General features: G+C 45.0%; 6 protein-coding genes across 6 annotated transcripts; 5 read left to right on the top strand and 1 right to left on the bottom strand.

Annotated features, from left to right (window-relative positions):
• Positions 1-209: 209 nt before the first annotated feature.
• Positions 210-6399, top strand: LOC120901225. The gene is made up of 3 exons (XM_040308929.1): positions 210-866; positions 943-1992; positions 4900-6399. The coding sequence occupies exons 1-3, from the start codon at positions 729-731 to the stop codon at positions 6316-6318; spliced, it is 2607 nt and encodes an 868-aa protein (XP_040164863.1). The 5' UTR covers positions 210-728; the 3' UTR covers positions 6319-6399.
• Positions 6400-7898: 1499 nt separating this feature from the next.
• Positions 7899-9343, top strand: LOC120901890 (phenoloxidase-activating factor 2-like). Its single transcript, XM_040310236.1, has 2 exons — positions 7899-8203; positions 8274-9343. Exons 1-2 carry the CDS (start codon positions 8075-8077, stop codon positions 9267-9269), a joined length of 1125 nt encoding a protein of 374 aa, XP_040166170.1. The 5' UTR covers positions 7899-8074; the 3' UTR covers positions 9270-9343.
• A 1385-nt stretch (positions 9344-10728) lies between these two features.
• LOC120904140 (phenoloxidase-activating factor 2-like) lies at positions 10729-12387 on the top strand. The gene is made up of 2 exons (XM_040313935.1): positions 10729-11009; positions 11072-12387. The coding sequence occupies exons 1-2, from the start codon at positions 10869-10871 to the stop codon at positions 12080-12082; spliced, it is 1152 nt and encodes a 383-aa protein (XP_040169869.1). The 5' UTR covers positions 10729-10868; the 3' UTR covers positions 12083-12387.
• Positions 12388-15144: 2757 nt separating this feature from the next.
• On the top strand, positions 15145-16745 carry LOC120899545 (phenoloxidase-activating factor 2-like). Its single transcript, XM_040305520.1, has 2 exons — positions 15145-15565; positions 15639-16745. The coding sequence occupies exons 1-2, from the start codon at positions 15434-15436 to the stop codon at positions 16692-16694; spliced, it is 1188 nt and encodes a 395-aa protein (XP_040161454.1). The 5' UTR covers positions 15145-15433; the 3' UTR covers positions 16695-16745.
• Positions 16746-17574: 829 nt separating this feature from the next.
• On the bottom strand, positions 17575-20189 carry LOC120899543 (plasma kallikrein-like). The gene is made up of 2 exons (XM_040305518.1): positions 19162-20189; positions 17575-18177 (listed from the first exon to the last, which is right to left on the bottom strand). The coding sequence occupies exons 1-2, from the start codon at positions 19966-19968 to the stop codon at positions 17653-17655; spliced, it is 1332 nt and encodes a 443-aa protein (XP_040161452.1). The 5' UTR covers positions 19969-20189; the 3' UTR covers positions 17575-17652.
• A 2789-nt stretch (positions 20190-22978) lies between these two features.
• On the top strand, positions 22979-24655 carry LOC120899546 (phenoloxidase-activating factor 2-like). Its single transcript, XM_040305521.1, has 4 exons — positions 22979-23246; positions 23348-23642; positions 23720-23928; positions 24003-24655. Exons 1-4 carry the CDS (start codon positions 23169-23171, stop codon positions 24558-24560), a joined length of 1140 nt encoding a protein of 379 aa, XP_040161455.1. The 5' UTR covers positions 22979-23168; the 3' UTR covers positions 24561-24655.
• The last annotated feature ends 1495 nt before the right edge of the window (positions 24656-26150 follow it).

The following is a 26150-nucleotide window of genomic DNA, read 5'->3' as shown; positions in this document are numbered from 1 at the left end:
TAGTAACAAAATCTTAATTAATCCTCTCAGCAAACGAAAGCATTTTCATGAATTAAACTTATGCTACAGCAGTATAGCAGTATACAAATTGCAGCTAGACCAATGTTTATTAGACTGTCGGAGAAGAACGACAGTTCATACAAATCTTGCCCAACACACTCGCGATCAGCTGATGAAGGGTTTGAAGGACGACTCCCAATAATCAATCATTTAAAATCGACATCCTCGCATAAATCCGATGTTCATTCGACAGATGTTCAGTTTTGCTAAGCGACTGAGTTGCTACTATCTAGGAGAAGGTTAGAAGAAGGAGTAACTTATAGTGTATTTCAATTATAGTTGCATTCTCCAGTTCAAGGAAAATTCATTGATCAACACAAAACAAAGCCCAGTTCTTGAGAATTGTTGATTAGATTAAATGGTTTGGGTGATCATTGCTTACACCAAAACAATCGTCTCTTGTACGATCGTGACTTACTCTCATATTTTATAACCGCACAATCGTACAATCATTTGTTGTGTCAATAACGGCAAGGGCTCGCCAATCAAAGGGCCTGCTGAGGGATTATCTCAGACGAAATGGTATAAAAGAACATGAGAGTGATCTTGCTTGGGAAGATCTCGTCTGTAACTCTCCCAGCATAGACGCTATCAGTGCATTTCAGTGCAGATTGCAGACCGGACAAATTACTACGAACGATCGTGTGTGCTGCAGTTATCGCTTGAAGATGCGGTGGCAAGTTGGTGCTTTCTTCATTCTGCTTGTTACCTTCGGAGATCCTGCAAAGGGCCATGCTATTAAAGGAATAGAGTCCGACGAGAGTTGGGATGTACCCAACTCAAACGCAAACACACCTCCAAACGCTGTAAGTATGCAGTGGAAGGCATCAGTGAAAGTGTGTTGCAAACTTGTCCTAACCTGTAACCTGAACCTGTTTACAGAGCTGTACCGGCGAGTGCGTGCCGTACTATCTTTGCAAAGACAACAAGATCATCAAGAACGGTAGAGGTGTGATAGATATTCGAGTTAATGCTGAACCTGAATGCCCTCACTATTTGGAAACATGCTGTAATGCACGCTCCATGCTAGATGGACCTCCACCGGGCGTAATCAAACCATTGGGACGCACCGAGCAGGTCCGTCCGACCTGTGGCTTGCGCAATAAAAATGGGCTCGGTTTTAGCGTGACCGGTGTCAAGGACGGTGAATCCCATTACGGTGAGTTCCCTTGGATGGTGGCCGTAATGCTATCAAGTCCAATGGACAATAGCGACAGTATCTTGAATGTATACCAGTGCGGTGGTTCAGTGATCGCTCCGAACGTTGTCCTGACGGCGGCACACTGTGTGTTTAACAAGCCGAAAAAGCAGCTGCTGCTTCGGGCCGGCGAATGGGACACACAAACAGAACATGAGCTATACATGCATCAGAACCGTCGAGTTGCTGAGGTCATCTTACATGAGGCGTTTGACAACGAATCATTGGCGAACGATGTGGCGCTGCTGATACTCACCGAGCCGTTCTTGCTGGGAGAAAACGTGCAGCCGATCTGTCTGCCGCCGAGTGGAACATCGTTCGACTATCAGCACTGTTTCGCTTCCGGCTGGGGTAAGGATCAGTTTGGCAAGGAGGGCAAGTACCAGGTGATACTGAAGAAGGTCGAGCTGCCGGTCGTACCGCACGCTAAATGTCAAGAGACAATGCGATCTCAACGGGTTGGCAATTGGTTTGTGCTGGACCAGAGCTTCCTGTGTGCCGGTGGCGTGGCCGGGCAGGATATGTGCCGTGGTGATGGAGGATCTCCGCTGGTGTGCCCGGTTCCGGGATCGCAAACCCACTACTATCAAGCGGGTATCGTGGCGTGGGGACTCGGGTGCGGCGAGGATGGCATCCCCGGCGTGTACGGTAATGTGGCGTTCCTCCGCGATTGGATCGATCAGCAGTTGGTTGAGAATAGTATTCTAGCACGGGATTACTACACATTCCAAGCTCAATAAAAATTTAAGCCTCTTGAACCAGAAGAAGCCATGTTGTTACAGGGCAACGCAACAACATTCAGAGGGTGTATAATAAACCCAGGAGGCTCACAGATGAGCCACGATTTCCCATCGTTATTTTTACACATCTTCAACATAGAAATTCCGACATGTTTGTTTTCTTGTTTAATCGAAATGGTTGTATGTGTTTCACTCCTGGTCCTTTCAAAGAACAACAAAAGTATATATTCATCTATTTCTGAAGGTATTAAGCCTACGCTTGGTATAAGGATAATTAATAAATCCTCAAAGTCAGCTGATAGTGTAGTACATGCAGCTTTCCAGAATTTGTTTGTTTGATTTCAATCCTTTACTCTTCTTCTTCCCCTGCTTCATTCGGTTATTCCCGTTTACAACCGTGTTAAGCGTTCATTATCAACCTCAATTGTCAGCATTGCCCGACGACGTAAAAATATTCGCTCCAGTTAGAAACGACAGTGACTGTGTACGCCTTCAAATGATCCTTGAGAATCTCGACAGCTGGTGCAACAGAAACGCCCTCCAAGTGTGTGCTGACAAATGACAGTGTATATCATTCAGCAGAGCCCGTCACCCTATCACGTTTACATACACTATGCTCAACACGGCTTTGGCTCGCACGACATGTATCCGTGATCTTGGGGTGCTACTCGATCAGAAGATGTCATTTCGCCCTCACATTAATAGCGTTGTTGCGATGGGAAATCAGCGAGTTTACCGATCCCATGTGCGTCAAGTCGATCTTCTGTGCCATCGTAAGGTCGTGCCTGGAGTACTGCTGCCCGATCTGGTGCCCGCTCGGCGTTGGTGACATCAATCGCCTCGAAGCCATTCAACGGAGACTCACCAGGTATGCGGTTCGACTCCTTCCATGGCAATCCCACCACCCTCGGCCCTCCTACCATCAGCGGTGTCTGCTTCTCGGACTTGAACCACTCTGCTCTCGACGTAAAAACGCCCAATGCCTTTTTATATTCCGGCTCCTTAACGGAGAGATCGATTCCCCGGCATTACTAGCCAGCATCAATTTGTTCGCTCCCTGTCGGATTCTTAGATCTAATTTCCATCTCCGTGTACCGCGTACCCGCAACAACCATAGCCAGGGACACCCTATTATACGTATGTCCCTCGAGCTCAATGAAGTGTTGATTTGTTCGATTTTAGTATGTCTACTTCCACGTTCAAGGAGAAATTGCGTCTACGTCACATTTAATGTTTGCTTATAACTAGAGGTCTATTTATATGCTCCTTAATTTAATTATAAGGTTGCCGATTAGACACGATGGTCCGTCGGTTATATATATGAAATAAATAAATTAAGCTCGTTAATTAACATTTCTGACTTGGTCTGCATCAACACGCTATAATGGTGCGGTCAGCGCTGGAATACGTTTCGGTAGCTTGGTGGCCATCAGCTGCTCGCCCCCTGGCGCATTTGGAGTCGATTCAGCACAAATTCACGCGGTTCGCCTTGCGCTTCTGGAGTGTCCAAGTCGATTATGATAGTCGCTGTACGCTCTTAGACTTTGAATCGCTGACCTTGAATCTCGTATGTACCCCGTGAGTTCAACGTTATCTGTGATTATTATTAACCCGATATATGGCACGCCATGTATTGAATACTTCAAGAGAATCACGTCCGTTAAATGTTAAATTTACAAATAACAAATACAAAATTGATCTAGCTAGATTCATCTTCTTGGACACAACAACAACCGTTGTCGGTCCAGGCCTTACTGGTCCGCTAATAGCCTTGGCTTTCAGTGGCCTATTGATTGCCCATAGCAGGATAGTCAGTCAAAGTCATACGTTACACTTTCTTGGCTTGACCCCTTAACGGACATGTTGGTAATGCGTGTGACTTCACAGCTGTACCATAAAATCAGCCCTAGCTAGATTAATAAATATTTAATGGAAAAACTAGGAATATTGTAAAAAAAAACTCCAATGAGCCCCTGCCTGATTGACGCACAGAATATATATCTCAAAATTGAAACTCCCGTACTTTCCTTACGATTCCCTCATTCCTGTCTGAACTGATAGTAGTCATTAGAAAAAATTAGCTGTTAAAGTGGAAGCGGAAGTTCAATTGAAATAAGCGCGAAAGCGAATAAATGGTACATAAATACCAAAACAACTGAATATTGGAATCAAAATAAAGTATGAAATAATACCCGCTATCGTAACTTGATCGCTTGGTAAAAAGAAAAGAAACGATTAACCTGTTTCACCATTAAGGCGGTTAGTAAAAGACTTACAGAACAATTTTGAATAAAATATCCGATATATATGTTATTATATGTTATTATTAGTAGCAAGATAACACTCAAGCATCAGCATCATACCTTGATCCTTTATCACTGATCATGTCCTTCGTGTGGAGTTCAAGTACGATAGAACAATGTTTTACTATCAATGGATTTAATTTCATGGTCAATTTGTTTAGATTTAGCTAGGCTTTCAAGTTCACTAGTGCAGTAAGCATAGTTGCAATTCCTACGATGCATAAGTTTGACCCTGCTCATCAAGAAATGTTGATTATTATCACCATCAACAATCGACTACCATCGTGCACAGACAGAGCGTATAAAGAAACTTCGGAGCGATCTGCTTGTGGAAGTGTTCCGCAGGCACTGCAACGACGCGCACGACAAAACGATTGCAGCAAGTGTCCACTGGGTGATTGCAGTTTCCTACAAAATAACACAAGATGTTCTGCTTGTGTACATTCCTCATCCTGCTAGTTACATTCGCAGACCACAGGGCATGTGCTGCAAGCACGACACGTGAAGTAAGTATGAACGATACATGTATTTCCGAATGATGTATAATATGCACATTAAAAACAACAAATCTGTGCTCTACTCTTTCAATTTCTCACAGAGCTGCACCGGCGAGTGTACGATGTACTACCTATGCAAGAACAATAAGATCGTGACGAACGGTGCCGGAGCGATTGGTATACGCGTCGGCGTCAACGAACCGGAATGTTCTAACCCGATGCATGTTTGCTGTGAGAAAAGATCTAAGCTCGATGTTCCCTCACCGGGCGCCAGTAAACCAAGTGAAAGTAAATTTGTACTCGATGTTCCTTCACCGGGCGCCAGCGAACCAAGTGACAGTAAATTTGTACACGATGTTCCTTCACCGGGCGCCAGCAAACCAAGTGATAGAAAATTTGTACACGATGTTCCTTCACCGGGCGCCAGCAAACCAAGTGATAGAAAATTTGTACACGATGTTCCCTCACCGGGCGCCAGTAAACCAAGTGAAAGTAAATTTGTACTCGATGTTCCTTCACCGGGCGCCAGCGAACCAAGTGACAGTAAATTTGTACACGATGTTCCTTCACCGGGCGCCAGCAAACCAAGTGATAGAAAATTTGTACACGATGTTCCTTCACCGGGCGCCAGCAAACCAAGTGATAGAAAATTTGTACACGATGTTCCTTCACCGGGCGCCAGCAAACCAAGTTTGCTTGACGTTTTTTCACTAGACGATAGCGAATCAAGTGACAGTGAAGAAGAAAGCTGTGGTACTCGTAATGACCATGGCATTGGTTTCGATGCTACACATTTTCCATGGTTGGTGAGCGTCTTCCACGACAAACACGATAGCTTTTCCCTCATATGCGGAGCCTCGTTGATCACCCCGCACGCTGTCCTAACAGCGGGCCGCTGCGTGTTCAACATGCCCAAGGAGAAACTGTTGCTTCGTGCCGGCGAATGGACCTCCCAGGATAAAGAACTTCGGCAGTACCAGGAGCGCCGAGTAGCTGACATAATGACATATGAAGAATACAATGACCGCACATTTTCTAATAATGTGGCCCTGCTGAACCTTACCGAACCGTTCCAGCGGACAGGGAACGTGCAACCGATCTGCCTTCCTCCAATACCAGCATCGATTGATGCTTACCGATGTTTCACTGTAGCTTTTGATGAGCATCTGTCCTATAAGTATGGCAGCGTACAATTGAATGTGAATATGGCACATATTCCGGTAATGCTATTTGGTTTCTGCAGACATTCGGGGCCAGGACCGTCAAGCTATCTGTGTGCTAGGGGCAATCTTGGACCAAATGTATGTCGTGCGATTACTGGAACGCCACTCGTGTGTCCTATGCCCGGCTCGCCAAACCACTACTATCAGGCAGGCATTGTTTCTTGGGGCGTCGGGTGCGATACGTACGGTGTTCCTAGTGTGTACGGCAATGTGGCGTCGTTCCGCTACTGGATCGAGCAGGCGTTGTATGAGCTGAACAACAAACCCAAACCGAAAGAAATGTTCCGTTATTTCTAAAGTGCGGCCTGTGGTCGCAAGCAACCCTAAAGTTCACTGTTGAAATACACTGCCGCGAGCTTCTACAGCCGCACCGCTCAATATTCGTTTTTTAACTAGATCTTGAACAGATATCAATCAGTATGGTATGTGTGTGTGTGCGTGTGGCTGTAAAACATTTGCACATTTTTATTAATATCTACCGTGCATGTAGCTGAAACATTCATTAATTGATGTTATTTTGACCGCCTATTTTCTATACCGCACTTCAATAAATTACAGTAGATAGTTGATTGTGCTCATCTTTCATAAACTTTTTCTATTAATTTATCTATTTTTACGGGGTTTTCCAATTGAATAAATAACGTTTGCCATTGATCTCCACAGCTTTGATTTCAATGTCAATATTTTCCTCCTAGCTTTGACAGTAACAAACACCGGGCTGGTTGTCATGGAGTTATAAAGCCTTTGCGATGAATTTCAGTTCCGTTGTATTCATCACATTCACGATATGTCAAACAACAAGAAGATAGATGTATCGAGTGTGAACTGACTAATAGGGATGCAATATTATCCCAGCCAGTGAAGTTATACCGTTATTGCTTCGAATTACGGACACTTAAGACATTTTCCGCATGTAACATTTTCTTACAAATACATTTAAATGGCCACTCGGGGGTCAGACACATTTTCATTGATACAAGTATATCATGTATATCATGTAAAATGGGAAAAACGGCATGACCAGGACAGGATATGAAGAAATTTAATAAAAAAAAACTGAACTGAATGTCCGGAGTTTGAAGCTGTCCATAGTTTGAATCAAAACGGTACTGTAGCTGCTTTAAATTCATTTACACTAATTAATACTCTACTTGATCTAGCTAGCTCGCCCAAAGCTCAGACCTCTATATGGTTTTGGACGTCCGACTTCTGCACTTTCAACTACTGTGTATCCACTGAGTTATGAGTGTATTTCTCTTCTATATCAATATTGCTACTAAATGGGAAATGTCCCTAAGACGCAGTCACACCGCATTCTCGTGGCTCAAAACATTCCCTTTGCACCGTGAGTGCACACTGTGCCAATTTTAGCTGCATCGCCCGGGATAAACACGGCGATGCAAAACCAAACGAGAATCTTCTTGATTAAATTAGGCCGATCGGGCGGTGTCAGGGATTGTCAATCTTTAAAGCGGATTTGACTCAAACCGCGAGAGCTGGTGTATCACAACTTTTACAGGGGCCGATTTACAGCGAAAACAGCGAGCAGCGATCGTTTCTCCACTGTCACATCACTGATCAAACTGCCTTGAAATAAACGCAATTGTATTCTACATGTGTATTCCATAACTCCTTAACTTCAATACTATATTTAAATTTATTATAATTCAATTTAAACACCCTCGTTAAAATTCAATTGCCTGACTTAAGTGAACAAAGCAAACCACAGCAACTTTCTTTTGCTCTCCCCTGACACTTGAGTGATCATTACCTACTTGGTCATTAGTTACTTACTCGCCTAACCTCAACGATGGAAGTTTCCTGCTGTTAAGCGTATTGCGCACGGGATCATCAGAGAAGCTAATATAAAAGCAAACTGAAACGAGTTGTCTGCTGTAAGATCTAGTCTGGATTTCGCATGCTATAGAACTGCTTGGGAAAGTAGTGAAAATATTGTCGGAGTGGTTGAGGTGGAAGTGTTCCAACTTTTTACAGTATTTTAGTAAAAATTCAGGCACCAGGGGTGAACTAAAGTGACGAAAGAAAACAAAATATGCTCCAGCAATTAGGTACATTCCTAATCCTGCTGGTTGCTGCAGCCCACTTCACTAGCTGCACTGAAGTTCCAGCAGATCGTGTGGTTCCAGAAACAGAGCCTACCGAACAACAACCACGAAATAGAGTAAGCAAACGTTAAGACACACGCTAGTCAATGTTAACTGAATTGCGCTTTACCATTCCTTCCCTTCCAGACATGTAACGGCATTTGTGTGATATATTTCCAATGCCATGAGAACAAGATCGTACCGCCCATGTTGGGCAAAAGGTTCGTCCCGGACGACAGCGAACCCGAATGCCCGTACCGTAAGTACGTTTGCTGCGAAAAACGCTCCGCGCTGGAGGGACCACGGACGACCACTGGCAAGCCTACGAGTGATGCAAAGTGTGGGTTCCGCAGCAGGAAACGCACATTCCCGTGGATGGTGATCGTTTACCGCGAGGAGCTGGACGATCCTACAAACCAGCTGTTCTACCAGTGTGGCGCTTCGTTGATCGCACCGAACGTTGCCCTCACGGTGGCCCATTGCGTGCTGGACCAACCGAAGGAGCGGCTCGTGATACGCGCCGGCGAATGGCGCCTAGAAACGGAACATCAGAACCGCCGGGTGGCCCAGCTCATCACACGCAAAGCGTCGAACGTGCACTCACTGGCGAACGATGTCGCCCTGATCGTTCTCTCCGAACCGTTCCAGCTGACGGAAACCATACAACCGATCTGTCTCCCACCGAAGGGAACATCCTTCGATCGAAGCGATTGCTTCACGGTCGGCTGGGACAGAATAATCGTCTGCGATGGATACGCGATGCTGGTGAAGCGAACATGGGGAGAGCAAGCCGTTGTGCCGCATGACGTTTGCCCGCACGTACTGCCTCCGATGCGACCTGTACAGCCGTTCCTGTGCGCGGGCGGCGTTATCACGCAGGACATGTGCCCACGTAACTCGACCGGCTTTCCGCTAGTGTGTCCCATTCCGGGCTCGCCACACCACTACTACCAGGCAGGTATTGTCGCGATGCCCAACGGGTGTGATGACAATGGCGCTCCGGGCATATTCGTCCAGGTGGCGCACTACCGTGACTGGATCAACCAGCAGCTGGTGCAGCGCAAAATCCCCGCACGGGACTACATCTACGAAATTGCGAATACCAAGCTGTCAAAACCGAGCCAATCGTTCATGAGTGGGTAGTGGGCAGGTTGCAATGCACAAAACAATAAACAAAACAACGCACAAGAAGTTTACCAATGATCGTTAATTTCGGAGAGGAAGTAGTACAGTTCCTTTTTCAAAATCCAGAAACTATCCGAAGACAAGAATTTGAATGTTATTAAATAACAGTTGATTTTGGTGTCATATGGGTTTGGTTGTCTGAAGGTTAGAATTTCTGAAGGTTATAGCATAGAGTAACCTTGGTCGATAGTAGACTTAAACCTATCAGAAATAGAAGCGACAAGTTGGCAAGAAGAGCTCGATACAACTGCACCCGTCAAGCTGGAACGTTGCTGTAGAGTTTAATGTTGAATTGGAGTCTGGAATCTGGAGCGACATGTGCACTTGATACGACTAAACTTTGATTTCCAGATTTGCAGCGACGCTATACGCTTTTCTGCTTATGTGATTGATCTTAGCGGCCATGGTCGTTACGCACTGTTAGATTATCCACATACGAATGTGATAAATACAAAATTACCATTGCATGCAGGACATCTAAATTGCCGAAAGAAATAGCAATTAATGACGCAAAATACTTTAACCGTTGATTGTATTACAAAATTGTCACAATAAAGCTTGTTTAACTGAACGAACATTCTTGCAGTAATAATATTTTATCGTTGAATAATGTATGCTCATAATACTTTTGCTACAACATCTACTACTACTACTACTACTACTACTACTACTACTACTACTACTACTGCTGCTACTAAAAATGCTACAATTATTCATCTTTTATCTGATAGGATGCGAAGTCCTATTGGAATTTTACAATCTATGTTCAATAAGGGTGCTATACAATTCACTTCTCTTCACACAAGATCCACTAAGGTTTTATCACCAGCGCGCCAAAAGTATTACTTCCCGTTGCGAAAGAGCGGAGAAAGTGTGCCGAAAGTATCAGCACCCCTGAAAACCCCTGTAAAATCGGCCTGCCAATTTATCTCAAGCTATAACACAACAATGCATACACAGCTCTATCATCAGAAATAAATGTTGATTAGATTATGCCCGCGGGAGAGTGGCAGGCAGTGGCAGGCACATATTTCTCATAACAGTATAATCAAAAATGTGTAAAAATGACAAGATATTTGAACTTGCGAGACAATATGAATGAGACAATTGAATGAGACGCATATTTAAGCGAGGAAGCTCGATCAGGGGGAATAACTAACCAATAATTACAATAATTATGCAGAAGGAACGATTTCAAACAAAAAAATCTGTACGAGACGGAAGCCACGTCTTTTGTCGCTCCGTTTCGCTTAATCAGTTTAAATCATTTAAAGCACTAACGGAGAAGGCTTTATGCTGATATTAGGAATGCCTGTTGCTGATCCCTGCACTTCAGTGATCATAACTTATAGGCAATTGTCTACTCAGACCTGTTGCTTCTCAGGGAAAATGATATAAAAGCAGATCCGAAAGAAGATCGAGACGTTGTTTTTTCCGGATCTCCTTCGACAGACACTGTTTTTTGACGATATTCTGTTACATTCCTGGACACTGGTTGAATTCGACGAAATTAACAAGTGTACGTGCGTGTGTGCGCGTGTATGTTCAAACAGAAAAATGTTTTGGCAAATCAGTAAAGTGGGTGAATTGCATATCCTAATGCTTGCTTCAGTACATCTCATTAGATACGCAGAATGTATAGCTGATCATGATATAGAGATTCCAGGACAACAGCGTATCCTATCATACCGTACTAAAGTGAGTCGATGTGAGATGCATTAAACGCGCACTAGTCCACATTTACATAAGCTACCTTTCAGGAGTGTTCCGGTTATTGTGTGATGTATAACCTATGCCAAGACAACAAGATCATCCCCCCCGGTACCGGAAAGATCTTCCCACCTGCTCACAAAGAGCCCGAATGTCCACATCCATGGCTTGTGTGCTGTAAAAAACGCCCCAATCGAAACAGACCTCCAACGAGCACGATCGAGCCACCCTTGCCGGTCACTGGTGAAGTATCAGATCGATCAACCTGTGGCTTCCGTAGCAGGAAAAACTTGTTCCCATGGGCGGTGATCATTTACCGGGAGGAGCGGGACTTCCCGGAAAATAAACTGTTCTACGAGTGTGGTGGTTCCTTGATCGCACCGAAGTTTGTCCTCACGGTGGCCCTTTGCGTGCATGACAAACAGCAGGAGCAACTCGTGGTACGCGCGGGCGAATGGGCTGCACAGAGTGCGCAATACAGCTATCAGGACCGTCGAGTGGCCCAGCTCTTCACACATATGGGGATTATGTACCGCCCATTGGTAAACGATCTTGTCCTGGTCTACCTCTCCGAACCGTTCCAGCTGGCGGACAACATACAACCGATCTGTTTCCCGCCGAAGGGAACACACTTAGATAGGTACGATTGTTTCACGGTCGGTTGGGGCATCGTGCCATCCCGCGGCGTACCCTGGTATCAGGCGAATTTGACAAGGGTACAGGTACCGGTTAGGCCGCACGATATCTGTCAGCATCTGTTGCCTCCGAAGCGACCCGTACAGCCGTTCCTGTGCGCTGGTGGCTTTGTCGGACGGGATATGTGTCTCGGTAACTTGACCGGATCTCCCCTGGTGTGTCCCATTCCGGGCTCGCCACACCACTACTTCCAGGCGGGCATTGTCGGGTGGCCCAACGGGTGTGATGATAATGGCACTCCCGGTATATTCCTCGATTTGGCGTACTACCGTGACTGGATTGAGTGGCGGTTAGTACGAAGTACTATTCTAGAAACAAACAGTATTGTTATATGTTCTTTCGGTGTAGCGCCAAGCAAGCCATAAGTATGATGAGTACGCAATTAATTATCATATTGCACGGGGCCCTACATGCAACACGTGCTTTGGTGATCGCGCTGGCTCAGTTAAAATGGAACGCTCTATTGTACGCGTCCATAAGAAACGCAGCACTTTTTTACGATGTTTATGAGTGAAATAGTGAACAAATGGGGAGAATACATATTATAGCCTGCTTATCACAGAACTGCGTTAATTATCTAGAGCGATAGCTGAAAAAGGTTCATCTTTGCCATTCAAAGTAATAAGAATAATAAAATATAAAAGGAGAGTAATAATAATAATAATAATAATAATAACAATAATAATAACAATAATAATAAAAATAATAATAATAATAATTATTATTATTATGATTATAATAAAAATAACAATGATAATAATAATAAGTTGTTCAAGTCTTATTTGTAATATTGTGTGTCTGTCCGTCGAACGAGATCAAGAACAAAAGCAGCACTGGTTCTGAAACTGACCCCGAACCCATCCCGATTGTAAAACTGATCTTGAACAAAGACAGACCGTAGAACTAATCCTGAACTTCTTCTGGGGATTGATGCCGAATCCATTACGGTCCTGTAACTTATCTCGAACCTATACCTTTTCTGGATCCTCATCTCATACCCATCCTGAACCTAAAATTGAAACTAATCCCGAAGCCATACCAGTACTAAAACTGATGCTAAACCATTTCCGATCCAGCTATTGATGCGGAACCCATTCCAGGGAGTCATTACATTACAGAAGAAAGTAGAACGTAGATAACTTAAAACAAAAATATACAAAAAATAAAACCATCTTATAAACCTGCAACTATGAGCTGCAATTTAATGTACCGTAACACACATTACGTTCTCAAGCAAATCGTTGTTACGACTCAAGCTGAAAACGAATGCCTCGCCACATAAAATATCTCTAGCACGACCAAAGCGAATATTGATACGCAAAAAGCTTATTACCGGTTTCCGATAGACATCTCGTGCGAAACCAGTTACGAAAAAGCCGTCAAAGTTGATAATACATTCAGCGGCATCTTTAGCACTATAAAAGCATCGCGACGGAAGTAACAATGCACAATTCTGACCCGCTACTGAGTCGTATGGTAGGCGTGGAATCAAATCCGAGAGTAACGCAAAGCGATGCCCATGAAAAGGGCATTTTAAATAAGAAAAACAGCATTTTTACATAAGATTGGTGTGTAACAGTGCATTGCACGCGAAGATGTTCCTGCGAAGCATTCTAGCGCTAGTGATGGTAACACTGCTAGCCGTAGTGGTTGTCCAGTCACATGCAAAGGTATGATAACGCTGGGAATTCTGCAAAAATCATGCATTTCCAAAGCTTGGTTTACTTGGTTTTTACATCTTTTCAGGAATGTCCCTTTAAATGTGTGCCGTACTACATGTGCAATGGTGCTGCACCAAGACCAGATCGAGGCGATGAGGGCAGCACTGAAATCACCGTAGATGACAATGCAGAGGACTACCACTGCGCAGGATATCTTGATATTTGTTGCGTGAAAATTGGTCCCGAACTTCCTATCGAGGAAGTGTATGAATAGTTGATGCGAATTGCAACTACAGTAGCAACGACATTTCATTTATATTTTTGTGAAGAATTCCAGATTTTCGGCCGATCATCTCAATATAATTAGATCATCAGCAAATATCTCTAACACGATCGATGGGGATACGGATACGCAGAAAGTTAATTAATGTTAATTATGCATTCTTTCGCATCTTTAGCGGTATAAAAGCTTCACGACTAAAGTCTCAAAGACAATCCTGCCTCACAACTGATCCGTACGCGGACGCGTGGAATTCGTGAAAAGTGTATTTCAAACAGGAAAAACAGAATTTACTCACAAGTTTGGTGTGCAGCAGTGTATAACACGTGAAGATGGTCCTGCGAAACATTCTACCGCTAGCGTTGATAACAATGCTGACTTTACTAGTGATTGTCGAAGCCCAAGGAAAGGTACGATTACCACTGGGAATTTAGCAAAGTTCATTTAATTCTAAAACGTGCCCCTTCTTTCTAACCATCTTTCCAGAAATGTCCCGGTGAATGTGTGCCGTACTACAGGTGCCTCGATGCTGTACCAAACCCAGACGATGAGGGCACTACTGACACCACCGTAGATTCCGCAGCAGATGACTACGACTGTCCAGAAATTCTGGATATTTGTTGCAAGAACATTAGTCCCGAACTTTCTATCGATGAACTGCGCGGTTCAACTACAGTATCGGATGAACAAGATGAATAGTTTGCTGAATTTGAACATAAAACTTTTCAAACCTGATTTCCTCCAATCGAAGAAGGCGATAGATACTATATATTCCATTCCATTCCGTTAAGAAGCATGAAGACCATTCAATAAGACACTTAAAATCAAGAAAACTTATTAAAAGAACTGTTGTTAACTGAATGCTCTTACAAGTAAAAAAGCTAAGTAAGTGCATAACATATGAAATGAAAGAAAAATGCTATTTTCAGATAGTCTTCCTTCAAGTTAGTAAAATTATGTTACGATCGGAATTTAATAGTTTAATTGATTATATTTGATATTCTTTCGGGAAGATGTTCGATAGTTGTCATTGAAAACTGCTTTTATGTATGGCAAACCGGTTCTCAAAAAAAACTCATGGAATTTACAAAAATAAACGTGACAACTATAAGGCACTAATTCAACCGTTGACAGGCAAAGGAAGTTCATGATCGGTACGACGAAACACGGAATCTTCATGCATAAAATACAATAGAATACAGTTGTTATTTTACTAAAGCTAAACGAATAGCTCATCCAAATGGGTGGCACCGACCGAACAAATGCCAGAAACTAGTCCCTTCTCTTCCACAGCGAACTCGCATCGACGAGGATCAACGATAAACCTTGACCATATGCTTACCACCAATGAACGAAAACTTTTAATGGGGATTTGTTGGAGAAATACCACATCAGCTCATTTCCATAACGCGTTCTCGCGTTATCAGGTATGTTGATAAAAGTTAAAAGAAGACTTCCGTGGACAAAGCTGAACGCACGATCGCCTTTGCGTGAAGTTCAAAAATATGTTAGATTTTGCAACGACTAATACGGCCAGCTAACGAATCCTAAAAGCAAAAAACCTGTACCGAAGAGTAGCGAGCAGCATCTGCGCGGAAAACGAGACAGCTAAACACACCTCTACAGAGCTCGCACTACCGCATAATAAGGTACTGCACACAGTCTTGCCTGGATCGTCGAACGGGTGATATCGAGACGAGAGCGGTTGATTAATTTCTTCGACACGATTTTCGTGGACCGTTGCGTTTGCGGTTGAAACATTGAATAGCAATAAAATGTGGCCTCGGTTGTCCAGTGTATCTGGTACAGTTTTGATCCTGGTGCTTCATTGTTTGGTGCACCTAACCAGGGCGGACTATACGTTAGATGATGTGCTCAAAGAAATAGATCCAGTGGCACAAAGCCAAGTAAGTTTAAAGGTACTATTGGCGATGGTTCATCTAGGTAGTAAACGGTGCTACCATTTGCTGCTTTCCACAGCCCTGTAGCGGCGAGTGCGTGCCGTATTTCCTTTGCAAAGAAAACGGCATCATTACGGACGGTGAGGGCATCATAGATGTTCGCGTTGGTGAAGAAACCGGAGCTCCATGTCACTATCTGGAAGAGTGCTGCGAGCAGCGTTCCGTGCGTGACCAGCCCCCGCCCGGCGCTATCAAACCATACGGCATCAAGCGCGAGCTAGGTAAACCGACCTGCGGTGTGCGTAACTCGAACGGGGTCGGCTTCCGTCTGTCGACCAATCCGAACGGCGAGGCCGAGTTCGGTGAGTTCCCGTGGATGGTGGCGGTACTGCTGGAAAATCCAATCGGTGGTAGCGGCGACAGCTTCAACCTTTACCAGGGCGGCGGATCACTGATCGCACCGAACGTGGTCCTTACCGCAGCACACATCGTGTACAACAAACAGAAGGACAAGCTGATACTACGGGCCGGCGAATGGGACACGCAGACGATGGCCGAGCTGTACAAGCATCAGGATCGTCGGGTCGATCAGGTCATCACGCACGAAGCGTTCAACAAGGGCTCGCTGGCGAACGATGTAGCGCTGGTAGTACTCACCGATCCGTTCTTGCTGGCCGAGAACATTCAGCCGATCTGTCTTCCACCGAGGGGAACTTCGTTCGACTATCAGAACTGTTTCGCTTCCGGCTGGGGCAAGGATCTGTTCGGCAAAGCGGGCAAGTACCAGGTAATACTGAAGAAGATCGAGCTGCCGGTCGTACCGCACGCAACCTGTCAAGAGGCACTGCGCACTACTCGGCTGGGCAGGCGGTTTGCGCTGCATCAGAGCTTCATGTGCGCCGGTGGCGTGGCCGGACAGGACACGTGCCGTGGTGATGGAGGATCTCCGCTGGTGTGTCCGATTCCGGGATCGCCCACTCACTACTATCAGGCGGGCATCGTGGCGTGGGGCATCGGTTGTGGCACGGACGGTATCCCCGGTGTGTACGCCAGTGTGTCAGCCTTCCGTGGCTGGATCGATGAACAGCTACTGGAGCACAACATTCTTGCCAGGGACTATGTGTACACTTCATAAACAGATAATCTGATTTTCCGATCCCATCAATAAAGATTTGATCTACAGATATCGAGCGTCACCGTTCATGTTGTTAACTAATTTTGTAGTTTAATGTAGAACTGCAACCGAGATAGGATCAGGATAGGTCATTGGAACATGACCGGGAATGGTTCAATCACCGTTTTAGTAACGAAACAGATGCTGGTTAAAATCTTGACTCTATAACAGCTACATTAACAGATTCGGTATGAGTTTGGGATCAGTTCTAAGACCAAAAATATGTTTAAGATCGGCATGAGTTCTTTTACTCTTCCAGGGCTAATATTGGGTGCGTGAGCTATTTAAGTACTGCAATGTATTCGGGATTCAATTCAAATCCGGTTTAGATTTGCTATTACTAGAAAGACCGGGACTGATTTACAAAACCCTGGCAAAATCAGGGCCACTTCCATAACCAATAAAGGCTCTGCAGCAGTTTTAAAATCGATATAGGATTAGATTCGGTACCAGTTTCTAGAACGAATAAGGTCAAATGATCAAATTCTGGAGGATCTCTCCTAGGATCAAGAAAAGATCAGCATCAGTTCTGTCCCTGTCAAGGGTCATGACGAGACCAGGAATCGAGAAGGAGTACGTTCTTGAAAAATCCCAGAATAATCCTAATCATCTTGCATATTGATCTTACTTATAATGATGTCGTAATGAGTTTAAATCAATTCTAGAACTGATTACCAGTTCTAGAATTGATTTAAACTCATTAGGACATCATTATAAGTTCCAGTAATGGAATATATAAAAAAACTACTCACAAGAGTATGGGCATCACGGCATTACGTACATCAACACTATGATGACATAAGCTCAAATATGTTCTTTCCTATCAATCAATTGCAACTTGTAAGAAAACAAACAAAACTTTCATTTATTTTGGTACATTGCATCATTTTCCAAAGGTCCATGGAGTTATCCATGGGGATCACGCACGGACGGGCAGATACTGGCGGGACGGGTCTGCTGGTCCCAGTTTCTGCACGAACCCGGGATTACGCTGATGCTCCAGCCACGCCACTACACTCTCAATGGCCACGCCCGTGCAGTTGCGTATTAGCAGCCCCCTTACCTTCCAATCGTCTTGCTGCTCACCCTCCTCGCAAATAACAACCGATCCATGCAGAGATTCGTCCTCAACATTGCATCGTGCTTCGTCACGATCGATACAGATCGTGCCGGGAGAGCAGAACAGATCCTCCTGGAAGGTTGTCACCTGTACCGGGTAGCGTTTCGGTCGCCCGGAGCCTGCTGCAAGCAACGTACGGTTCCAGCCGATGGTGTAGCAATCGTGGTTTCGTGCTTTGCATCCATTCGCCGGCGGTGAGGCAAGCGGTGCAGTACACTTGCCTTTGCGAACCGGAGCGGTAAGACGTAGCAAGGCGACATCGTTGTGTACCGGATCGGAGGTGTTGTAATATTCGTGAATGATCTTCTCCTTGACGGTGTAGATCTGGGCAAAAGATCATGTATATCAAAGCAAAAGATTAAAAAGGATTTGAATGAAGTAGAAATGGCACATTTAGTCAAGACGTTCAATAACTAGATGTTAAATACTTTTGGCGATCTTTAATTGATTCGTGTGAGTCATGCACTATCAAACTAACTTCAAATGGTGATCTAATCGATAAATTTTTGATGTTAATTGTCTAACATGACCTCAAGACAGTATAAAGCTTAGTCTTTCTTTCTTTTGGTTCAACAACCATTGTCGGTCAAGGCCTGCCAGTACCACTACTTGTGGGGCTTGGCTTTCTGTGACTTATTGATCCCCCATAGCAGGATAGTCTGTCCTACGTATGGCGGCTCGACCCATTTTGGGCTTGAACCCATGACGGGCATGTTGTTAAGTCGTACGAGTTGACGATTGTACTACGAGACCGGCTTAGTATGTTATCAAAAATTTAGGTTGATAATGAGGCCTTACTATATTACACAATGCCATCGGCCAGGGACATTTGGTATGAAATCCTGTGCAACGTGTGCCCGCTGACCCTCTCTTAACGACCTCATTTCATTCCCTACCTGGTGAGCATTGCTTAACAAGCTGTAAAAAAGTAAAAGTAAAATGAATTTCCATCCTACGGTCGTTTAATTCGTAAGACATCCCAGCAGTCTTGCACGCTATGAGTGAGTGGAATCTAAAAATAAAAGATTCGCGAACATTTACGAGATCTTTCCTTATTGTTGTGTCTTTCAAATTTTTGCATCTGCTTCATCTCGTCTGCGTTCGAGTGTGAGTCTCCGAACTAGCTTTACAGTAACTTGAATAGGCCCTCTGCGAGCGTCACAAAACTAAAAAGCAGGTTATTTTACCTCACAAAAAAACCAACGCAGATGCGATATCATCTTAAAGAGCAAACAGTGCTACTACTTCTCCATCGGCCCAATGAATACCACCATCGATAACAAACGTTCGCCATCTTCCAAAACTCACATTTTCGACGCGCAGCAAAGTTCGACTCGAAATATCGTAATCACCAACGTTCGCGAACATGTCCTCCGCCGGTCGATCTTTCACGCAACTCGCGGCTGTCATTATTAGCGACGAGTCAACCTGTACCCCACCACAAACGAACTGATCCGCCTGCAAACCGGGCAGGATGTCAACCCGTGCCCAGATCGACACCAGCCAGGGTGGTACGACGGTGGTGGTATCTGTTCCCAATCTGCTCCACTCGCATGTCCCCGACACGCGATCGTTAACGGGCAGCAAAGCTGGTTCACCCATCGCATTAATATCGTTGATCGTGTCAATCCACGCGGTCCGATCCATCCGGCAGCAAACGTTATCACCCGCACACCCCGCCGGCCCGGGCTGGAACATGGTGCAGAGTGACCTCGGCACGCACGTTCCATCACACGCGGGAAGTTGCCCGCGCATCGTTCGGCAGCAATACTGAGTTCCGGGGCAGCGTACATCGTTCGTTCGGAGGTCGATTAGTCCGGCGCCGTAATCTTCGTCGTCGTAATCCTCACCAGGGCACTGTGACTGGTCGGAAACGCAGAGTCCACCATCGCAGACCGTTTCGTCGAGGTCACTTGCCGGCTCACCACAGCACACCATCCCCGTAGGGCACTGGTCGTCATCTATCAGCCGAAGGTCCACATCCGGTGGTGCAGCGCAAAACTTTTCCGGTATACAATTGCAAGCAAATGCCATTCGTACACATGCCATACCGATGACAACACTGACCACCATTAACCGCACGTACATGAAGTTTGCTTCGCTTGAAGATGCCATTCTGCGGACACTTGTATGTACACGTTCACGATCACGAAATTTACATTCACAAATGGGACAAGCTACTTTCAGTCCTGCAGCACATCTCAAACTGTTGGACACGCGTTGTACTAGTCGCACCGGTCGACTTACTGAAGCTTAACTTCGGGCACGAGAATCCCGTCCTAATCAAGAGAAGAAGCGCTACTACTGCCGATGCGCACATTATTGCCGGGGAAGGGAAACCCCTTACGTAACGGACCGGGTCCGAATCGACGGGGCCTCCGACTCGCACTTATCCAAAACATTCAAGTGATCGTTACTTCGCGAAGCAGTAAAACTCTATCGAAAGGCTACAATTTGAGAGCTCAAAGATAGTTTGCAGAAGGGGCCCTTGACTGAGCTATCATTAGACATCAGGGTACATCATCGCAGTCGCCTTTACGCCAGCCACGATCAGCACGCGATATATCACGAGTGATCCCCGGAAAAGGTTATCGGTCAAATCGATCCTGGCCTGGCCCTTGTGTGGAGTTGGTTTGGAAATTCCTGGGAAATGTCCATGAACCGTAAAAGCGGACGCTATATCACGCTCTCCCTTTCAAATAAACTCCGCTGAACCAATATAGCGCGGTTAACAATACGCTCGGCAAAGAAAGGACGTTTGACCACACGTTTTCAGCACAATGAAGCGAGCGCAAAACTGGTTTTGCTGCGCTCGTGTCGTTAATTCAATGTGTGAGATTTTACCGAGTTGAGGCCTTACAACGGTTCCAAAACACGAGGCGGAATTTGTGAACGAAAAAATATGCACAATTCTGGAGATCGCCCCAATTCATCTTCAAACTTTTTGTAACGTAAATTATGGCTCGGTAGTCTTCCCATACGTAGGACTGACTATTCTGCTATGGGGGGTAACCCAAAAGCCACTGAAAGCCAACCCCACAAGTAGGCCTTGGCCGACAACGGTTGTTGTGCCAAATAAGAAGAAGAAGTCTTCTTGAAGTTCTGGAATAATCCTGGAATTCTGGAATAAACCTAATCCATGCGTAGGATGCTCTTCCGAAGCCAACCAATGTGTAAGGAAATGTGGCAAAAATATATCTTATCTCTTAACCGGTTCACAGGTTCGACTCTGTGGGATATAAATATACACTGCAAAAAATGCAAAAACAACGAACAAAAACTATAAACGACAAGCAAACCAGAGAACACTCTAGAGAGTTCACCAGGCGATAGAAATTCCCAGCATAATATAATGATTCCCGCTGACAACATGCATATGTTTTATCTGAAGATCTCTTTTGCTACTTCAGAAAACTGTAGAAGTTCATAGTTTACTCAAATTTGTTTTTCTTCTTTGTTAAAAAGGCCTTGAAAGACGATCATCAGACTAAATGTGAGGAGGTGATAAATATAGAAGAACAATAAACACGTTTTATAGTTCACACCCTGGTGCTACAATATCGAGTTAATCAAATAGAAGAAAGCAATAAAGAAAAAGAAGTATAAGCAATAAAAAAACGTGTAAAAAGTAAATTCGACATACACTCGGTAGGATATGCAAAATATATTTCTTTGTAAAAGAATACTATTATTTTCTTTATACAAATATTTTTTCATTAATTTAAAGTATCAAGAAGGCTCACTAAATTGATCGTACATTTAATTTTTTCGAAGATTTTTTGAATTATTATTGGTCAATTCTCAAGCTAGACTTTTAATGTTGATTATGAATGATTATCATACATGGTATGTCCTATTCTGGGCAAAACGTTCAAAAGCAACATAATTGCAAGTGAAAAAATCGATACTACACCACCTCCAACCATGATTAAATGGACAAAATTGCCACATTTGAGGCCATGAACAATAATAACCACTGGGCTTCTCAAGCTACACATATAAATAATCACAAAAAGTTCAATATGAGTTCTATAAACCCCAAAAGAACATCAGTGGAAAGTAATAAATGGTGGAATGTTCTAAGTCTTATGTTCTTGCCTCATTTCGATGAACAAGCAATTTGTGTATTTCAACTTTAAGACACATTGAGGAATAATATTAATATCTTTTAGTGGTATGGTTCCTATAGTTATCGTATTGTGTTCCTATAGTGATGGAACTCAAAGAAACTGTAAATAATAGGTATGGAACTGATTATGAAGACCTTTTGATAGGATTTTAATATTGATGTTAAATAGCAAGAAATATTACCAAAATATCGAACTTCTGTGAGATGCAATGGAAGAATTGCATGATTTTGATTGATACAAAAATTGAATAGAGTATTTTATAACGATTGTTATCAACCGACCCCCCTATATGCTTGATTAGACATCGAATGTATGTCAATTGCACAGTTTCGTGAGAGGAATGTAAGTGGCCGAAAAACTCCCTGAACAAATCTATAATGTTCGTACTAATTGTATGGCTATATCCACTATAAAACAAGCCTTTTTTTCTATCAAAACATTAAGGTAAAAAAATACCTTAAATTGAGAAAATAGGTGACCCTCATTCTCTCCTTCTCCTCTTCTCCCTTTTTCTGTCTCTCACACCACATCCGACGAATTAATAATAAAAAAAAACACGCCAAACGTATCCACTTAAACACGAGAAATTCCCAAAAATCTCTCCACTATCCATCTCATATCCATGTCACGCTCATTCCTACAGACTTTCACTTCCACCAAAGACTTTTCAGCTCAGCGCAGGACGTCGTTACAAGCTACCTAGAAGTTCTCATTAACCGATGCTCGGCAGTACTCCGTTTAGCAGGCCAGGAACGAACCATCAGCAAACGAAACAACGAACGAAAAAAAAACCAGTTCCAACCGTTACCGGGCCAAAGAGGGAGAAAAGAACCACCACCAGGGAAGTCCTCAACGTTACACCGTTACCCCGCACCGGGCGCACAACACTGTGTCGTGGTCGTCGTGCGACCAGTACAAAAGCAAAGCAGAATGCATGTAGTCGTCAGGTCATCGCCGTCTACGACGGGTCATCATCATCGCCGTTTGCCACAGTACCGTCCGCTTTACTTGTACAGCGCTTGAGATTGTAGTGAAATCAATTTTTGTTTGTGATCTCCGCTCGCTCGGCCCAATCGGTGAGCCACCAGTATCGCTTAGATTGCTCGATCGAACGTGTGTGCCGAACCAGCGGTGCGGTACGAATCAGCACGGCCAGTGACGACCACGTGCGTGCGTGCTTGCGTGATGAATCTAGCAACACTGACGGCAGCGGTGGGTTTGATGGTATTGGTGGTGGCCCTAACTCCCACCGCAGACGGCCAGGTAAGAAGGGTTGCTCGTCAGAGTAGGGAGAGAGAGTGAGAGTTGCGATTAAGCTAATTCCCGTTGTCACTTACCATCTTTGTCCCAAAATTCCGTTGCAGACTTGTGAAGGGAAATGTGTTCCGCTCAAAAACTGCCTCCGCCCGCTGACAGCCGAAGGAGAGGACGACGATGCACCAGCACCGGAAGTTGACTTACGCATCGGACAGGAGAATTCGAACGTCGTGGGCAATTGCTCGCACTATCTCGACACCTGTTGCGCATTTGAGGATGTCGTTGAGGAGCCGGCAACACACAGCACAACGCAGGACGACGAATTCTTACCGTGCGGGCAGAGGAATCAAAACGGCGTAGGTTTCCGCATCGGTGCTGGAAAGGTGGAGGAAGCGGAGTTTGGTAAGATTGTCCCGATGGCAAATGGAACGATATGACAACATTATAGCATTTACCTCTGATTCTCCCGGCACTTGTAGGTGAATTCCCCTGGTCGTTACTGGTGCTGGAGATGAAGGAGCTTTTCGACTCCGAGCTGAAGGAAGTGTACGCTTGCGTCGGCTCCCTGGTGGCACCGAATGTAGCTCTCACGGTCGCACACTGTGTGATTAACAAAACGTCCACCAGGCTGCTGGTGCGAGCCGGTGAATGGGACACACGCACCGAATCGGAAGTACTTCCCTATCAGGTAAGTGCACAACCCGTTCATTCCGCGATTTGTTGAAGATATCCTAAACTCTTTCATTCCCAAAAACTCACCAGGACGCCCGCGTGAAGGAGGTGCTGATACACGACCGCTACAACAAGCACCATCACTTCGATGTGGCCCTGCTGGTGCTCGTCCAACCGTTCCAGCCGGCGGAAAATGTGCAAACCATCTGTCTACCGCCGCCCGGCGTACGGCCACCCGTCGGATCGGAGTGTCTGACCGGCGGCTGGGGCAAGGATCGGTTCGGCGTGATGGGTGTTTACCAGCACATCCTGAAGCGGGTCGAGCTGCCGATCGTCGATTCGGCCCAGTGTCAGCAGGCGCTCCGCAAGACGCGCCTCGGTGCCGGATACAAGCTGCACAGCTCGTTCCTGTGCGCCGGCGGCAAGAAGGATGCGGACGTGTGCTCCGGTGATGGCGGTGGAGCACTGGTGTGCCTGATGCCCGGCTCCCAAACCAACTACTACCAGGCCGGTGTGGTGGCGTGGGGCATCGGCTGTGGCGATGAAAACATTCCCGGCGTGTACGCGGACGTCGAGAGCTCAAGGGGCTGGATCGTGGGCAAGCTGAATGCGCTCAAGGTGGACCCGACCTACTACACGGCAGCCTGAGCCACTGTCTTCCTTCTTAATTTATCTAGCCCATTGTCGTGCTGAAGAAGTTAATAAACGTGCGCATTAATGTATTAATGTGAAGAAAGTCCCAACTGCAGTGTTTTGATGTTTCACTCCTCAAAATGGGGCTTTTGATTATGATTCTGTAACATCACACTGATCTTTGACACTGCAATCTTTAAACTCTGTTTGTCTCTTCACATTACTTCAATAAGTAGTACAAAAACATTGAAAGCCAAACCAACACCCCAAATAATCAAACAACCTTCTCCTAGGGAAGGTTATCAACACCGACGGAGGTTGAGGTTGCGTACTACTTTTACTCTTCCCAATCTTTGGCTAGTTTTATGTGTCATGGCCATCTATATAACTTTGAGGGTTTAAGTTACTATCATGCCTAAAATATGTTTTATAATGTTTCTCGAGGCAAGTTTACATGATCTTCTTTGCATTCAAGGAACCATTGTAAGAACCATTCAAATCCTTGGGGCAGGTTATTGACGCTAAAAAAAACAGGTTCTATTTTAAGCATCATTTACATGATGACTCACATACCTTAATAGAACCTGTTCTTTTATTTCATCTCCAAACATGATAATGATTTTCCCCAGCAAGCAAAAAATACAAAACAAATATTCAGAATAGCGTGCTGCTGACGGTGATGCTACCTTCCACCGGAGGGCAGAATAGGGCCTATAATAATGATGTGCTCTTAGGGGTTTTTATTACCCGGCTGACTCTAGGAACGGGGGTGAGAGTAGAAAAAACCCGTTCCACGCACTTCGCCCGTACCCGAACCGGGAAAGACCCCAATGCCAGAGAGTGGTGGCCGGTTCGGTAAACAAAACGCACAACACGTCGACAGCGTGTGTAAAACCCACCCAGCAGTACGACAAGGCTCTGTTCAATCAACGGGAGTCGGAGGGGAGCCTCTGTTGAGGAAGGCGAGAAGGTTGGTGCGATCATTATCACCACACAACTCCCCAGAAATTGCTCTACTTACTTGTGTATGCAAAGGCCTATGCGGAGAGGTTCTAGTTATCTGTGTTTGAGTGAACGATAGACTTGCGGATGCACAAAGAATACATGCACCTACCCTTAATCGGACGAACCGGTTGGGTCGGGGTTTTTTTCGGGAAATCCCCCTCACCGTCTGATGCTGCGGATTGCAAAGCATTCTGTTTAGGGTCAGCTATATTTGCTGGAATTGATGTTAATCTAAATCTTCGGAACAGATTTATGAAAGATCTAGGTACTAGTATCAAGGTTTTTTGAAGATCTGTTAGAAATTCAGATTATTCTTTCAGCATCCTCCATAACAAACTGCTGTGCCGCATAGCAAAACATTCTGGATGACTTCACTTCACCCAGGCACGCAAGACGCTACCAATACACGACCGGCCCCTGGTTGCGATCACCACAAAAACAACAAAAACCTTCGATCGTCCCAAACGCGAATCCCCTCCTCTCCACGATGTTATGATCGGATCGGTGGGCATCTCCCACCTCTCGTTTTGTTTCCAAACAACACGTTGCCGATCCGATCGCCGACACCGCCCGCCGAGGCTGTTGCTGACGATCGCGACC

This window comes from Anopheles arabiensis, chromosome 3 (assembly GCF_016920715.1).
Source record: "Anopheles arabiensis isolate DONGOLA chromosome 3, AaraD3, whole genome shotgun sequence".
NCBI lineage: Eukaryota > Metazoa > Arthropoda > Insecta > Diptera > Culicidae > Anopheles > Anopheles arabiensis.
This window is presented reverse-complemented; position numbering and strand designations above follow the sequence as displayed.

Bases quoted from the DNA above. Each gene is read 5' to 3' on its own strand.
- LOC120901225 (XM_040308929.1), top strand. From the start codon at position 729: ATGCGGTGGCAAGTTGGTGCTTTCTTCATTCTGCTTGTTACCTTCGGA. The intron at 867-942 runs GTAAGTATGCAG...ACCTGTTTACAG, and splicing joins CAAACACACCTCCAAACGCT to AGCTGTACCGGCGAGTGCGT. The intron at 1,993-4,899 runs CAATAAAAATTT...AATTTCTCACAG, and splicing joins ATTACTACACATTCCAAGCT to AGCTGCACCGGCGAGTGTAC.
- LOC120901890 (XM_040310236.1), top strand. From the start codon at position 8,075: ATGCTCCAGCAATTAGGTACATTCCTAATCCTGCTGGTTGCTGCAGCC. The intron at 8,204-8,273 runs GTAAGCAAACGT...CTTCCCTTCCAG, and splicing joins AACAACAACCACGAAATAGA to ACATGTAACGGCATTTGTGT.
- LOC120904140 (XM_040313935.1), top strand. From the start codon at position 10,869: ATGTTTTGGCAAATCAGTAAAGTGGGTGAATTGCATATCCTAATGCTT. The intron at 11,010-11,071 runs GTGAGTCGATGT...GCTACCTTTCAG, and splicing joins TCCTATCATACCGTACTAAA to GAGTGTTCCGGTTATTGTGT.
- LOC120899545 (XM_040305520.1), top strand. From the start codon at position 15,434: ATGTGGCCTCGGTTGTCCAGTGTATCTGGTACAGTTTTGATCCTGGTG. The intron at 15,566-15,638 runs GTAAGTTTAAAG...TGCTTTCCACAG, and splicing joins ATCCAGTGGCACAAAGCCAA to CCCTGTAGCGGCGAGTGCGT.
- LOC120899543 (XM_040305518.1), bottom strand. From the start codon at position 19,968: ATGGCATCTTCAAGCGAAGCAAACTTCATGTACGTGCGGTTAATGGTG. The intron at 18,178-19,161 runs GTGAGTTTTGGA...TCTTTTGCCCAG, and splicing joins CTTTGCTGCGCGTCGAAAAT to ATCTACACCGTCAAGGAGAA.
- LOC120899546 (XM_040305521.1), top strand. From the start codon at position 23,169: ATGAATCTAGCAACACTGACGGCAGCGGTGGGTTTGATGGTATTGGTG. The intron at 23,643-23,719 runs GTAAGATTGTCC...CGGCACTTGTAG, and splicing joins GGTGGAGGAAGCGGAGTTTG to GTGAATTCCCCTGGTCGTTA. The intron at 23,929-24,002 runs GTAAGTGCACAA...AAAACTCACCAG, and splicing joins CGGAAGTACTTCCCTATCAG to GACGCCCGCGTGAAGGAGGT.